The sequence below is a fragment of the Ascidiella aspersa genome, chromosome 1, assembly GCF_963924565.1.
Source record: "Ascidiella aspersa chromosome 1, kaAscAspe10.2, whole genome shotgun sequence".
NCBI lineage: Eukaryota > Metazoa > Chordata > Ascidiacea > Phlebobranchia > Ascidiidae > Ascidiella > Ascidiella aspersa.
The window spans coordinates 19,063,770-19,078,925 of record NC_139447.1 but is presented as its reverse complement, the minus strand read 5'-3'; the positions used below and the strand labels follow the sequence as shown (position 1 = coordinate 19,078,925).

General features: G+C 37.8%; 2 protein-coding genes across 4 annotated transcripts in view; both read right to left on the bottom strand.

Moving 5' to 3' along the window:
* Positions 1–864: 864 nt before the first annotated feature.
* LOC146168171 (ubiquitin-conjugating enzyme E2 R2-like) lies at positions 865–10,197 on the bottom strand. The gene is made up of 4 exons (XM_083386229.1): positions 10,191–10,197; positions 7,218–7,489; positions 2,326–2,550; positions 865–1,029 (listed from the first exon to the last, which is right to left on the bottom strand). Exons 1-4 carry the CDS (start codon positions 10,195–10,197, stop codon positions 865–867), a joined length of 669 nt encoding a protein of 222 aa, XP_083242355.1.
* Positions 10,198–10,798: 601 nt separating this feature from the next.
* LOC146168161 (tRNA (cytosine(72)-C(5))-methyltransferase NSUN6-like) overlaps positions 10,799–15,156 on the bottom strand; it is a 30,160-nt gene continuing 25,802 nt past the window's right edge. For all 3 annotated transcript variants that reach the window (XM_083389060.1, XM_083389059.1, XM_083389058.1), the window contains one exon: positions 10,799–11,090. In XM_083389060.1, the coding sequence (XP_083245186.1) occupies positions 10,860–11,090 (231 nt within the window). In that variant the 3' untranslated portion in view covers positions 10,799–10,859. The remainder of the gene's footprint in view (positions 11,091–15,156) is intronic.

Below are 15,156 nucleotides of genomic sequence, written 5' to 3'. Positions count from 1 at the left end.
TTGCAACAGTACATGGTTAAACAACAGGGGACGTGGCATTGTTTTTCACAACGTGCACGTGAAATGTGCAAAAAACGTGCGCACATTGTAAAATGCATATAATTATGTGCGCACTTTTTTCATAATGTGCGCACATAATAAAAAGGCTTTAAAAAGTGTGCACTTTTTGATTTGGAGTTAAAGTTAGCGTTTAGAAAAAGAGTCAGAGTTGGGTGATGAGTTGAAGGAATAGTTGATTGAACAGTTGATTGTGGGAGAGTTGGAGGAAGTTGGGGTCAAAGCTGGAGCAAGAATTTGTGGAAGATTTAAAATTGAAGTAAGAGTTGGAGGAATAGTCGTTAAAAGAAAGTCGGAGAAAGAGTTGGTGGAAGAGTCGGATAAAAATATGAAGAACAGTTGGAGTTGATGAAAGAGTTTGAAGAAGAGTTAAAAAAAGTTAAATAAAAGTTTAGAGAAGAAGGGTAGAGGAGTAGAGTTAGAGGAGAGATTAGGAGAAAAACATTTAGAGAATAAGAGTTAGAGGAGTAGAGTTAAAAGACAAAAAGTAAACGGAAAACCGAAGAAGAGGCATACAATTGTGCCCCAATTATCTCAAAATGTGCGCACATTTTCGCGTGCTCATTTTCGCGCACATAGATTGTGGACCCCTGATTTAGAGGACTATAGGTCGACGGGTAAGAAATTTTACCATTTAAATTTACAATGTACCCTAAAATATACCTTAGATGTGTTGGGGCAAATTATGAAATTGCAATACACTCTACAAAACGTTATTGGTTTGAAAAAGAAGTTAAACGTACTTTGTTAAACTTTGTTATTTAATAAACTTGCAATTCGTTTCAATGCTTAAACATCAAGCAGACACTAACTGCTGTCGCAATCATCTATATAGTCATCATCGGCAAAATCTTCATAAACTTCGTCTTCTGCACAGTTTGGCAAAACACCTTTGTTTTTTACGCAATATTCTTCAATGGTTGTAGGTACCACTACTCCGTCGCGATCCGCTTCTGCTTTGCTGTCTCGCACCTTTTAATATGATTGTTTAAAAAAATGAATTTTAACTGAGAATGTTGTTGTTAAAACGTGTAGTTTTGTAAACATTTTATTATAATAACTTTTGATTGGGGCGGACCTTGGATATTTTAGCACTTTAAAATGCGTCTAATTACAGTACATTTTAGAAGAAGGCGGTAATGCATTAGCGCAAAGCGAAAAATAAATCGTTGTTTAGTTTAACATTTAAATCCACACGGCGTCATCCATAATCAAAACGAAAAGGTGTAATAGAAATACTTCAGGGAAACACGGTAAGTATAATCCCTAATTTGGTTTGTGGTGTAATTGGAATAGAAGCGGTTAACTTTCCATGCTATGTTCATAGATAAAACACACAATGAATTCGTGTGAAGTGAAATAAAATTAAATAAAAATTCAGAAACAGTAAAATGCATTCTGGTATACGGATCCGGCCCCCGGGCCGCAGCTTACCGACCCTTGATATAAAGAACTGGATCAGTGGCCAACATTCAAATCGAACGATTGTAGGCCGCGGCGACATTTTCTAATATTTTAAATTATCGATTTTAATTGTATTTTCTGCCCTTAAAGGAATAACAAACCTTTAAAGAGTTTTCATATTAGGTATATATACCTATTTTTCGTGTTGTAATGTGTTTTTAATCTTGTATTTGGCAATGTCAATCCAATCTTGTAGTTAGCAATATTTTTTAAATTTTCATAAAATCTATCGATAAATCAAAAAAATATTTTAGCTTTACGGGGGACAGCAAAACACCGTAAGGTTCATCGAGTCAGTTGCCCCCGTAGAGAATAATAAATGGCAATTGTGTAATACGTTTCAATATTATAACAGATAACGTCAAAGTCAAGAAGCAAAACGGCCTCACTCAAAACCCATTTTTTTCCACTTTAAACGATGAATTTTTTTCGCGTTTCTGGGTAATATATGCACACGTTTACTTCTGGGTATGTGCTAGCGCCAGACTCTCCAAAAATCAATTTTAGCCAAACTACCACTAATTGATACATAACATATCTTGTGTAAATCGATAAGATTTGTACAATTAGGCCATTATTTGGCAAGCAACGCCTCTTTAACTTAAAAAGTTAACCAGATGAACGTACTTTTTTCCGTAAACTTTTACGTGTTTTTTGTAACATATTGATATATATCCTAGTATCGACTAACGTAAGAATCTTTTGTGGTAATTAAATCGTCGCATTTACATATAAATAAGAGCAAAAACAAGATATGCCCAGAAAATAAATTTTCGCCCCATATAATAATAAGTTAAATCTAACCTGCTGTTTAACATATTCTTCATACTTTTTGTTTTTCTTATCTCTCCAGTCTCTAAACATCACTGAAGCCGCGACATTTGCTGGTGAAAATGTATTTGGTTCGTTCAACAGTGATATGACACTCATCAAAATGGTTCTAACACTTTGCGTTGGATTCCATCTCTCCTGTGGTAACTCGCCTCCCTGTGGGTCCTCTGCTGGTGAATGTAGTATAGAAATACAAACCTAAACACATGAAAGTACAGCTACGAAACCTTTAACTAAAATTTATTCTGATAGCCCGCGACAAAAGTTGCTCCGCGCCAGGTTTTTGATTAGAATTCCATGCGCCCTTGGGCTAAATGACTCCAAAAATAGTTTAAAACACATTACAAAAATATTTGCGCGAAGCATGAATTTTTTGCATTAACGCACATTAAATTGGCAGTTTTAGGGGTTAATGACCGTTTTCCCCTGGAGCAGTACCTTAAAGAAGCTGTATGTGTGCTATGCAAACGTTTAACCGTTTTTTAGGAATTATTTTAAACATCAGCAGTAATTCACATTTGTTTTAATTAAAACACATTTGCTATTTTTTAATCACTTAGCTTTGATTAATCATTTTAATAGTACGCGAAACGAGAATATTAGGAACCACCTAATTGTTCCTCAAGCCATAATAACGTTTCTTAGGTTTAGATTTAGACCCCTGATGTGAAGTATGCGCTATCGGCCCGACAAGGTTTTTGCCTCCATTATTCCTCTTGGGTATCCGGCTGATATTAACCACTTTGAGAACCACTGCTCTAGTCCAGAGGTCTATTTCAGACCAGGTTTCTAACTTCGTGAACCACAAAGTGGCACACCATACAGATAACAGAAATAAATAACAAAACGTACGTTGTATTATTAAGACATGAATCAAGAATCGTCAGAACCTCATCGAATCATTACTCGAGTCTAAACGCAATGCATTCCAGTCTAAATTAAATCAAATAAAAGGTGGAAAATCATTCCCCCCAAAAAATGTTTTGCGCGGTTACGTTAAGAGTTTTACGATATGTGGTGCGCGCGCCTTTGGAGAAGCAAGCGCACTTTGACGTTGTCGTTCCTTATGTTAGGCGAGGATTCACCCCCTAACTCGAGCGCACTTTGACGTAGCCGCTCCTTTCGTTCGGCGAGGATGACGTTGCGCTCTGTCTGCCTCTTTAGATAACATGCCAGCGACCTACCGGGCGAACATAAGCCGTCGATAATCGTCCGGCGACATGCGCACAAGCTTTGCCATTTATTAAAAGAGATAAAGACATTGTTAAAACTAATACAATACTTACATCATTGGGCATCTTCCAACTTTTTTTTAATAGAATGAAAACATTTGCTGTAGCTTTGTTAACTTATTAACAGAAATTAAATCATCTCATCAAACTTAGATTTCCAGCTACGAATCATATTATTTGTTTTAACAAAGTTGATGTGTGACCAGGGCCGGATCCAGAACGGGGAAACAAGCACTTGTGAACAAAAACCTTTTTTCAATTTAAACGCTTCGCACGAAAGCCTGTCTGTCTGTTTGTATGTTGAAATTATTTTTTGCGAAACTTTTATATGTGCCTTTCTGAACTGTACTTTTCTAAAATAAACTAAAAGTTTTGTCTGATTTTTTTTCGCACTTCTGGCAATTAGGCTAAACATAAATTGCTTGTTTGTGCACTGCTTCGCGCGAGAACAACAGGTTAGCCTAAAAAATATGAATATTTATTAAGTAAAACGTTGATTGTTTTTTCAGGTATTTCAAGAATGGATTGCTGTTTTTTTAATACGTCACGTAACGGAGATTAAAAAGACTCACAATTAAAAGATTATTCTCTAGAATCTAGATTTATTAACCCACATTTTTAGGTTTAGTGCAACTTATATTGCATTCGAACCGAGACTTATGAACCAGTTTTGAAGTAACGATGGTCGAAACGGAGCTGAACCGGAACTTTTAAATTGCTCGCAACCGAAACTGAACCGGATTAATCCTTGAACCCGAACCGAACCTGAATCGTAATAGTCAAACGGTTCGACTCCCTGCAATAATGCAATTTAAAGCTTTTGCCAAATCACAGAAGTTGTTAAGCTGTGGCTAAAAGTGGTATTTTTAAAAAACTTAGCGCGCCAGAACTAGCAATGCAAATACAGCCGAGTAAATGTTATGTTTATATGTATAAATAATACAAAGAATAGCATTAAAAGTTTTAAGATACCAAATTATTTATATTGTAAGACCGGTCTAAATCAGGGAGTCGATTTGACTTTTCCGGTTCAGGTTCGGTTCGGGTTCAAGGATTTTTCGGAATCCGATTCAGTTCCGGTTTCGGTTTCGAGCATTTTAAAAGTTCCGGTTCAGCTCCGGTTCGACTAAATTTATTTTCGAAACCGGTTTATAAAGTCCCGGTACGGATGCAATATGAGATGAAAATGTGGGTCAATAAATGTAGAGCTACGCGGCGTAAACAAGCTGTTCGTTATTGAACTATCTGAAAAATAAAAAACTAACGTTTTATGTAATGACTATTCATTATTTTTCATAAAATTTTGAACATGGCATAGATTAACTCTGTAAAATAGAGGTTGTGACGTTATGCTGGAGTAAACCGCTTTATTGGCAGGTTCGGGTTCGGTTAAAGTTCACGTTTATTCAAAATATTGGGTTCAGTTCCGGTTCGGCTCCTCAGAATCTTACATAAAACGGTTCAGGTTCGGTTACGGTTCGGGAAAAATTGGACCGAAACCGGTTCATAAAGTTCCGGTTCGGTTCCGGTTCGACTCCCTGGTCTAAATCAACTGAACGAAGCCAGTAAAACGAAAAGGGCCTTACTGACTTTCATGCCTCTCATGCCAGATCTTATGATACCATGTAGCCTAGTTTTTGAATTGCACTAAATTGGGGACGTTATGTAAACAAAGCCACGCATTTCAGTAGTTCAATTTTACGTATTGCATTCATCTAGTCTAGTGCAGGGGCGGATTAAGGCGGGGGCTGAGGGGGCTGCAGCCCCAGGCCCACCAAAAAAATAGGCCCATCACTAACAATTTAATAGGACCAACCGATGTTATCTTTGTATAAAAAGTTATATTCCATAGAGCAGCGGTTCCCAAGTTTCAGAGGGTCCTCAAGGAGAATTAAACATTATAGGCTATCTGTCATCATTATTGTCTTGTTATGCTTTATTATTCGATCAAATAGCGTGTTTTATGATATCTCTCGTGATATCACAAAGCATCTATTATGCTGTATTGTAGCCTACTACCCGCTGTCAGCGAATTGTTCGCATTAGTTCAAAAGTTGTTACTCTTGAAAGAATCGTAACTGCACTACTAGTGTACTGCAATACCGGTACTTTTGGAAACCGCTGTTCTAGAGCAGAGGAGTAGCCAGGGTATTTTACGCCCGGGGGCAAACTATAAAATTGGCGCCCCCCCTTCATGTTTAATCACATTTTCTATTACAATAACATAATATACCTTACTTTAAACGAAAAAACGATTCAAATTTTAATACAAAATGGTATTTAAAGAAAAATCAGCCTCATTTTGGCGTTTGAAAACCTCATTTTGGCGCCCCTGTATCTTGGTGCCCGGGGACCTATGTACCCCACCGCACCCCCTAACGGACTCCAGTAATAAGACCGAGTTAAAACAACATCAACGTCGGAATGGAACACAGTTCGCAATAAGATCAAAATAACACTAATACCTAGGCCTAATAGTCGTATTACAGTCTAAATTGTAATAAGTCCGAAATCCGTCGGAATAAGACCTATATAGGTCAGAATCAGGCCTAAGCAACACTTTAACTAGCCCCAAACACCCCACCCCTAAGTACATTACTAACTTCCTTAATAATCCTAAACCATTTTATAATCCCAACCATTACTCACCAATAACCGAAAACAAGACCAAAAATCCGGTGCTAAAACAGCGAAGCCCTAACGGCACCAATTAAACTATAGGGCGTCCAAACCAAAACGGCCGATGCCCGACCGACGGCCCCCGATCGTCCCATACCCTCGACGTACAGTTCTGAGAACTATTTTACACATTTAGCAAATTTATGCTTATTCAGACGATTTTGATCTTATTCTTTACTGCATATTACTGCTTATTTGACTTTATAAAAAAAAAATCGTAATGGAACGGTCTCATACAACTATAGTCCGGCACTGCAGTAGCAAAATGACTTTGAATAAGGCGACAAATTCCCTTCAGGGACTAATAATTTTGTTCAGACATTAAAGTCCTGATATCACGAATTTGATGAAAGAGGTACAATTTAAAGTGGCTGTCATTACTGAAGAAATTTCAAGAAATAACCTTGCTTCAGTATAACCCAGATGATCCGAAAATCACTGCCTGAAAAGTTGAGTCATTTTTCTGCACTGCTAAAAGAAAGCCATTTTAACGACGAAAGTAGGAAAGGAGCTCTAGTGTTTAAAATTATTAATGAAAATAAGTTCATGTCTCTGTTTTCTAACGTATCTGTTGTATTAAGGATGCATCTTTGTCTCATGATTATTAATTGTCCAGGCGAACGCTCATTTTCAGTCTTTAAAAGAGTACTGAACCAAATGCGTTCGTCTATGGAGCTTTGCTTTATCTAAACTAAAGCTAGAACACAAACTAAATGAGTCTGTTTGATAAGTGAATCAAAAATCTTATTTCATGTTAATTCTGGTTGGAACAATAAACATAATAAAAACAACCAATAGGCCTCTACATGCCCTACAGCCCCAGGTCCATGAAAACCTTAATCCGGCCCTGGTTTAGTGTATGCAAAGCTCATGGACCGTCGAAAATACCTCTCTGGGCCCGTGGTTTCTACAATGCAAATAGTTAAAACTATAATATTTGGCTTCATTACTTACCTCGCCATTTTCGTAGACGTTTGGATGCCAAATTCGAGAAAGAAATCTAAATGAGGGTGGCGAGTATGGATAGTCTCCTGGAAATCGTATATGAGCCTTAAAATATCCTCCTTGATACAATGTACTTGGTGGACCGAATATTGCAACTTGCCAGTCATACAAGTTGTTCTCATCTACAAGAGTAATTGTAAAACCTTCGACGGGTTCCTCCTGGAAGCCTTTAAGCTCTTTAGCCAGAGCTTTGGCAGAACTTGCCATTGGTAAACTCATATCTCATTACATTGATATTTACAATTGACCAATACCAAAATGAATGCGAACTCCCAACACCAGCAAAAAATCATTGTTGTGTCACAAAACCACCAACAAAAGGTGTTACAAAGTTTATTGTTGAGAGATAGCCACTGGCAGATAAACGCTTTTCGTGATTTTTGTGTGAGCACCGCCAAACTGTGCCTTGTATTACCTGTGTTGCGCAAAAACGCCGATCCTCGAAACGCCGATTCTTGGTTAATTGTATTTACCCAAAATAATTTCGATTCGTGCTGAAAAGTATTTTCAGTTCGGTCAACATAATTTGTTATTTGAGGCTTAATTGGTACGGGCGGTCATAAAAGTAAATCATATAACAATCTCAGTAAGAATAACAAAGCTCATATGGCAATAGGTACCATTTCGAACGTGTAGCGGCTTGCGTTCCATATGATCGCGTCAATCCCCGGTCATTCAGTTAAAACAGTCTGGCCGGTTGCGTCGTCACGCCTGCCTGTGTCTGTGTGTATTTATCAACTATAAGCATGTTGCTTGAAGCGTTTCGACAATTGACCAGAATTGCCTGTTTTTGTATCGTGTTTAAGCGTGTTGTCACGAAATTTAATTACAGCCATTTGGTGTACGGTAAGTATTTAAGGCAATTTATGTGAAAACTAACATTCTCAAACTTTTCACACGTGGAGTTCTGATCGCGTACGTTTACGGAAGTATAATTCTTATTGAACTTATCGTAAGTAGGCCTACTTGTAAGTACTGATTGCTGTTTGTTCATTTGCAATAAATATCATTTCATTCTAGTAAAACCCACAAACGTTTGGAATATACCATTATTCATTATAAAGATTGGAAAATGCCTGGATTTTATTTATATATAGGCTAGTAGAGAATTTCTCCTTGTTTCCTTCTTACGCAAAAAAGAAAAAGCCAGATACCAGTTTTTGTTATCGCTAAACGATTGAAATATATAATTGATCATTAAACGAAGCCTGTAGTGAGCTTTTCTCAATTGTCATTCAATTCGTAAATTTATCAAAATTTAGTTTTTCATTACATCCAACAACATATGATTTAGCTTACTTAAACTTCTTCTGGCTCAGGACAGTTTTTGATTTCTAATTTGGACAAATATATTAAACATTATTGGCTGTGTCTCAAGTTGATTTGCCATTATCTCATTTTCTATTGTGATACAATTTAGGCTAGGTGTATGGCTGTATGCTAACTTTGTTACCTTGAATTTCAACTAAAAAAACAACAACCAGTGTCCTTTTTTTTCATAAGCCAAATATTTCAACGAAGCGTTTTTAAAAATTTCAACGAAAGCGAATTTTCCACAGGGTTATAACAGCCGAACAATACAACTGATCTGCGTTTCATCGGTCGTCAGCAAACAAACAAACAAGAGACTGACGACAACAAATAACTAAGACAGCGTATAGCCTACAACAGTGGTCGGAAAACTTTTTTGTCGCGGCCCAAATTACTCTTTTCAGAGCTATTGAAGGCCTACGAGGTAAAACCACTGCAAAACAGTGGCGGATTCAGGATATTTAATTTTAAAAGTAAAGTGCAATGAATGTACGGCTTTCACGCGGCCCTCAACTCTTGAGAACACTAAGCTATTCAAATGTACCTCGCGGCCCACTAAAAAAGGGTCGCGGCAGTTTGCCGACCACTGGCCTACAACAATTGTTATTGTTGTAAATTAAAGTAGGACGACTCCTATACGTCAAAATTTTGTCAAAAAATAATCATCCTAGGCCTTCCTATAACAGGCAGATTCAATTTTAATAAGTTAAACACAATTTTTGGTGTTTTCTGTTCAGTCTGACAGCTGTTGGGTCAAGGGCCCCCAAAACTTAAATGCCAAAATATCGAGCAATGTGCACATAATGTGCTCAATGCGTTACACCCCCCTCTAATTTTAATTAAAGTTTGAATTTTGAACCAATAGCCCCAATTTGTTTTGCGCTTTGCGGTGACGCATTGTCACCTTCTTTTAAATAGACCTTAGTTTTACATTTGTGCACAACTTCTAATGATATCTGGTCTCTTAGGCTTGCTTTATAGCAGGGATGGCGAACCTTTTTATCGCGCGGGTCACAAACACGGCCTTAATCCGTGCCCAAGTGGGTCAGGGTCATGTATTTAATTATATGCTAATTTGATGCGAAACTTGCTGCTGCGTCGTTTAAATGTTATTGTGTAGGGTGTTACGGTAATTCAAAGTTTTCGGACGATTTCAAAATTCGGATTACCACAAATATTAAAAACCTATCTAATTAACAAATACAGCAGCTTTTTTATGGGATTACAGAAGTTTAGCAGAAAGGTTTTTAGCATGGTTTACAGAATTTCACGCATTTATTGAAGTCATAGGCGTAGCCAGGGGGCACAGGGGCCATGCATCTCCCAAAAAATTATAAATATTTTACTCTTACTAATAATTTGTTTTGTAGCATTTATGAGCAGTACCACAACAGTCGATCACAATTGTCATGCACTGTTACGTCACAAACGATGTAGTTAATATTACCTTTACTATACGTTAATGTAGTTTTAATACTTTTAGTTCTTTGAATGGTTTTTGAGTATTGCGTTAACACTCAGTCAGTTGCTGCTCGAAACGGTTTGCTATTCCCCCCCTTAAATTGTCGACTGGCTACGCAACTGATTGAAGTGCAGTTAATGTTGGCATACTCGTCATCACTAAAATACTTTTGCACGACCCAAAGATTGGGCAGCCCTGATTTAAAGTATAGTGCTCTAACGAACAATTGTTTTTTTTTTACATTTATTCTTTCCTGAAAATGGTAACATTTCAGGATTTCTAGAGAGACAAATGGGTCATTAAAAATCTGTGGTGGGGGTCAGTGGTTCGCCATCCCTGCTTTATAGCGTCACAGCATGGCGTCATATTATGTATTTAAGATCCTCTATTAATTGGTCGCCACAATATCTCGTGTTTATTCTGCGGTTCGCTGTAAAAATATTTGACAAACTCCTATTCAATTTATGGTGTTATTTGAATAAGAGCGTTAAACTATTTTGGATTTGGGCTGATACCACTTTAGGTATCGATCCGATGGTATCAGACATCGAAATGATGACCGGTCGTTTGTAACTAACCGACAATATAACAAATCATTATAATTATTTAAAATTGAAGTTGCAATACTAAAGGTTTAGCAGAACTACTTATTTTAAGACCGAACCAAATCTTTAAATTGCTTCGAACTAAAATCAGACAAAAAATCTCAACCTGTTTTAAACTGAACTGATAAAGTGAAACAACTTGGAAATCAACACAATGTAACATCACATTTATTTTAATTTAAATGGTTACTCTGTAAATTAGTGTGTACGTCGTTACTTTTTTTCAAATTTAGCTATGAAAAATCCAATTGTATCAAGATGTAAGGATGAGTCATCAGCTTCTTTCTCGAAGGAACACTGTTGGTCCTTATCATCCAACTTAGTTTGCTTTTCAAACAAATCCAAGGAAATAGGCTCTACCATTTTAAAAACTTGTAAGCAATCTAAATCCTTTCGTGAAAGGCTTGTAACTCGATCACGACCAGACAAACCAATTGAGGGCACCTTCAAGAAAACAATCATTTTAGTTTTTTTTTACCTCGGCCATAGCCACGGTGTAATAAAAAATATTTTTAAAAAGCGTGATAAACTGCGAAGTGTTTAGGTAGTTAAAATTAGCAATAAAAAATCATTGTTTATTGTGTCGTTAATATAAATTATAGTAACTTAGGAGTCTATTGCAATGGTGTTTGTCCGTCAAATAAAAAATGTAGCCTACTGTAAATTAATTTAAAGAACGTAGTCCAAACCGAACTGGACCCTAATGAACCGGTTTATGCTTATTTATTTTTCCCCACTGAACAAGTAAAAAGGTTATGTAATACACCGGTTATATCTTTACAGTTTTTGACTTTGCCGTGTGGCATTCCAAATATGTTCGTTACTTAAAAGAAGTGCTCCAATAAAGTATTCCAAAATAATACAATCCATCATGCTGTGGGCGTTACATCACTACTGCACACTACTTTATAACATGCCCGCGTAAGTTTTCTGGACTCGAGTGAATATCATAAGTAACATCTTCGTCAGATATTGCACTAGACCAAGATAACAAGTCATGTATTTCTTTGGTAGCCTCACATACGAAATGACTTTCTAAACTACTCGATGAAAATGCGGAGGCTGATTGGAAACTAATCGAAGGCCCTTTTCTCCAAGGTAACAGATTGAAAGCGTTCCTTAATGGGAACATAGGAACAAACAATGTATAGTTTCAAGGCGCATATTCCTCCTGCGAGCGTTACGTTGCGCAATAACGGCGTGCAAACAACTCTTGGAAATCATAGATCCAAAGACAAACAGCCGTCCGCATTGACTTAACAAAAAAATACCATTCAAATGTTTTTTTTCATGACAACACTTATAGAATCTAATATAATTTACACCATGGCTTTGGCTTCCCAGAAGAATGGGATTCGGGTAGCACAACAAGTCACGATCGTGTAGAACCGAAACATTAAAAGTATTGATTCACCAGTACAGCTCCACCAAAACGGTTTACGAAAAATACAAACAACAATCCTCTTTCCACCTAGAGCTCAATAAGAATGGAACCGGACCTTTGCGGGAGTGCACGTATGCCATGGGAAAGCATTTATCGTATCCTGTGCAATTTAACAATCGAAATCAAACTAAAAAGCTTCCAGATTAAGTTTAACTTGGGCGCAATTGAAACAAATGATTCCCTTTATTGGTTTGGTAAAACAAAATCGAACCTATGTACTTTCTGCAAAAAGGCTACGCAAACGGCATACCACTTGTTTTATTTGTGGCCTATACGTGTTTATACTGGGAAAACGTAAGCACGTGGTTAAGTATGAGAACACGAGTACTTTCCCGCGAGCAATTACTCTTCGGAAGGCACTAAGATGAACCGCGCAAAACATTTGTAGATTGTTTCCTTTTATGTGCAAGGTATGTCATTTATCAATGCAAATATGCCGAAAGTGCCCATAGACTATGTCACGCTTTTTCGCGCTGTTATCTTCAGTGCGAACTTCCGAGCAATATTTTGGCGTCAGTATGGCGATACACAAAAGTAAATAATCGTTAGCAGCATGACAGCTTTTCCATTATAATTTGTTTTTATTTTTATTTTTTCGCCATTTAATGTAAATAAAACAAATTCAAGTGTTTGGCGATCGCAAAACATGTATCCACCATATTAAAACTGAGAAGGAGTTAATGGTCTCTTAATTCTTTGCCTTTGTTTTTGTCTGAAATCGGTTAAAAATGGTTTCCTACGATAACAGTAAGACGTTAAAACAATACTACCTGTGTGTAATCCGTATTTAAATGACTGGCGTGGTTTTAATAATTTAAAAAAAAAGCTAATTAAATTATTGCTAAAATCTCATCGTATACGTAAACTAAAATTCTCATAATTTCTAGCGTTTCGTTAACAGCGAATAAATATATATAAACTACAAATCAATGTTGTGTCTTTAGTTTCTAGTCGAATAAAAATAAAAGTGTTGTACCATCCTTGCGTGTAAGTTTGCTAAAGTCGCATATTATAGCCGAAGATTGAAAATAGATGGTAGCAATTTACAACACATCCAAATTGCAATGTTCTGTGTTGTTTTTGAAATGGACCAGCAAGACCACACAACACTTCAAGCACGTCACACATATAAATCATAAAAAAACAGTGACATACATATGGACCGGGAATCACTAACAAACGTCCCTAACAAAAAATTGCTTACGCTCTTGCCTCTTGCTTACGTTTGAAACCCTCGCATTAGGCGGGGTATTTTACGAACTTTGCAGAACTTTTGGTGAGTAAACATGCTGTAAGACGCAATTAAGCCTTTTTGAGAGTATTGCGACGACGCTCGCTTTGGCACGCGCTCATTGCTACGTCATCCCATAAAAAGATGCCTTTTTTCAGTCTGGGGAAAATGAGTTTATTTGTATATATCGCAAAATCTCCAGCTTAAGACAGGGCTGTGTCTGCTGTGTCTCGCGCATGGCTCCGCCTTTCTATTGTAACGAACATCCTAACAAATTTTATTCTGGTAAACTCGAAACAAGCACATACCGTGAAAAGCCAAAGCAACTAAACATAAAACAAAGAAAATACCATGCTTTCATTAGGCGTATTTAAACCTTGAACGCCTAGCGTCAAAAGATTAAGACGAAGAAAGCCGTTCGAGTCCAAGGTAGCAAGATATGCGTAATTCACTGTCAAAGCCTTCTGAAACAGGAAGAGAGAGAATAAAAAAAACCTGGCGTGTTCATATTTAGCCTCAAAAACCCGTCCGGCCCGCATCTGAAAAAAACGCATTACTCGTTATATTAAGCTTTGTCGTCGGAGCGGAAGGGGTCAACCAAAAACACCCAACCCAAGGACCTGCCAAAAGGAAAAAAATCACTATTTTACTAGCCTTTGTCAAGGCTGCTCGCAAAATAACAGCGTTGAGGATGACAGTCCAATAAGACGCCAACACAACCCATTCAATCTGAAGTCACCCTAAAGCAAAATACGACCCGAACCAAAAATAGCACAGAGCTTAGAATGAAGTGGTAAGCCGCGGAAGAACGCCTTATAACAGGCAGACCGAGTGGTAGCAAACATACCAGGTTAAAAGTCTCGGAATTTCATCTACGAGCTCTTAAAGAAAGTCCGACACTATGCTCATTACTTATTTACTCACCTTCAGACACGGGGGGAGTGAAGACCAGCGAAAACAAAAGGGCAGCAATAAGTTATGCGATGCCGCATATACTATAAGGCTGAGAGACCTGCATCGCCGCAGATTTCCGGGAAGGACACGTCACGACCTCTGGGGTCAGATGGCAAAGAACCGAACCCTCCTTACCACTTTCCTTTAAACGACAACTTTGCACCCAGCACGAAGCACTTAACACGACCTAAAAAATTACACCAAAGTCCCTGGACAATCTGAACAAACGATTATGGGGCGGGCCGAGTCCACCACTCAAACCAATTCGCAGCGCCGAAACGGCCTGTATCATATGTCACCGCCCTCATTAGGAAACTTTATTGCGACGCGCTGGGAGGGGTAAGGATGCCTACTTTATCTCGTTCTATTTCAAGAGGGCTATCGATACGGTTGAACTAGCATGGATTTATTATGTTATGACTACAATCGGTTTTCCTGAACTATTATATCAGGATTTTACGTAGCATCAAGGCACTCTCTCTCAAAGGGTTTGAAATGATCGCACGTTTTCTGGGCCGAGCGGCACGGCAAATTAGGACCAACACCTTAGGACCATCACAGACTCATAAAACGCCACGCCCGGTACGCAATAACGTGGAACGCCAAATCCACCTCACAAAGGCTATATTCCAATGGGTGAATGATGGGAATAGTAAATTGTACCTTTCATGGACCAGCTGCCTCTCCAGTTGGGGATACAAGGTAGTCAACATTCCCCCTCTACTGTGATATTTAATCTAATCTAAAAAAATGCCCCCTCCTTGTAAAAATACTCGTTTTGTTTTATTCAACTCTTTCAAACCTAAATCCCACGTTGGCTGAATGGATGCTCCCATGCCTCATACAACCGTCTGATCTAACGTCTACCACCCAATCCTCTC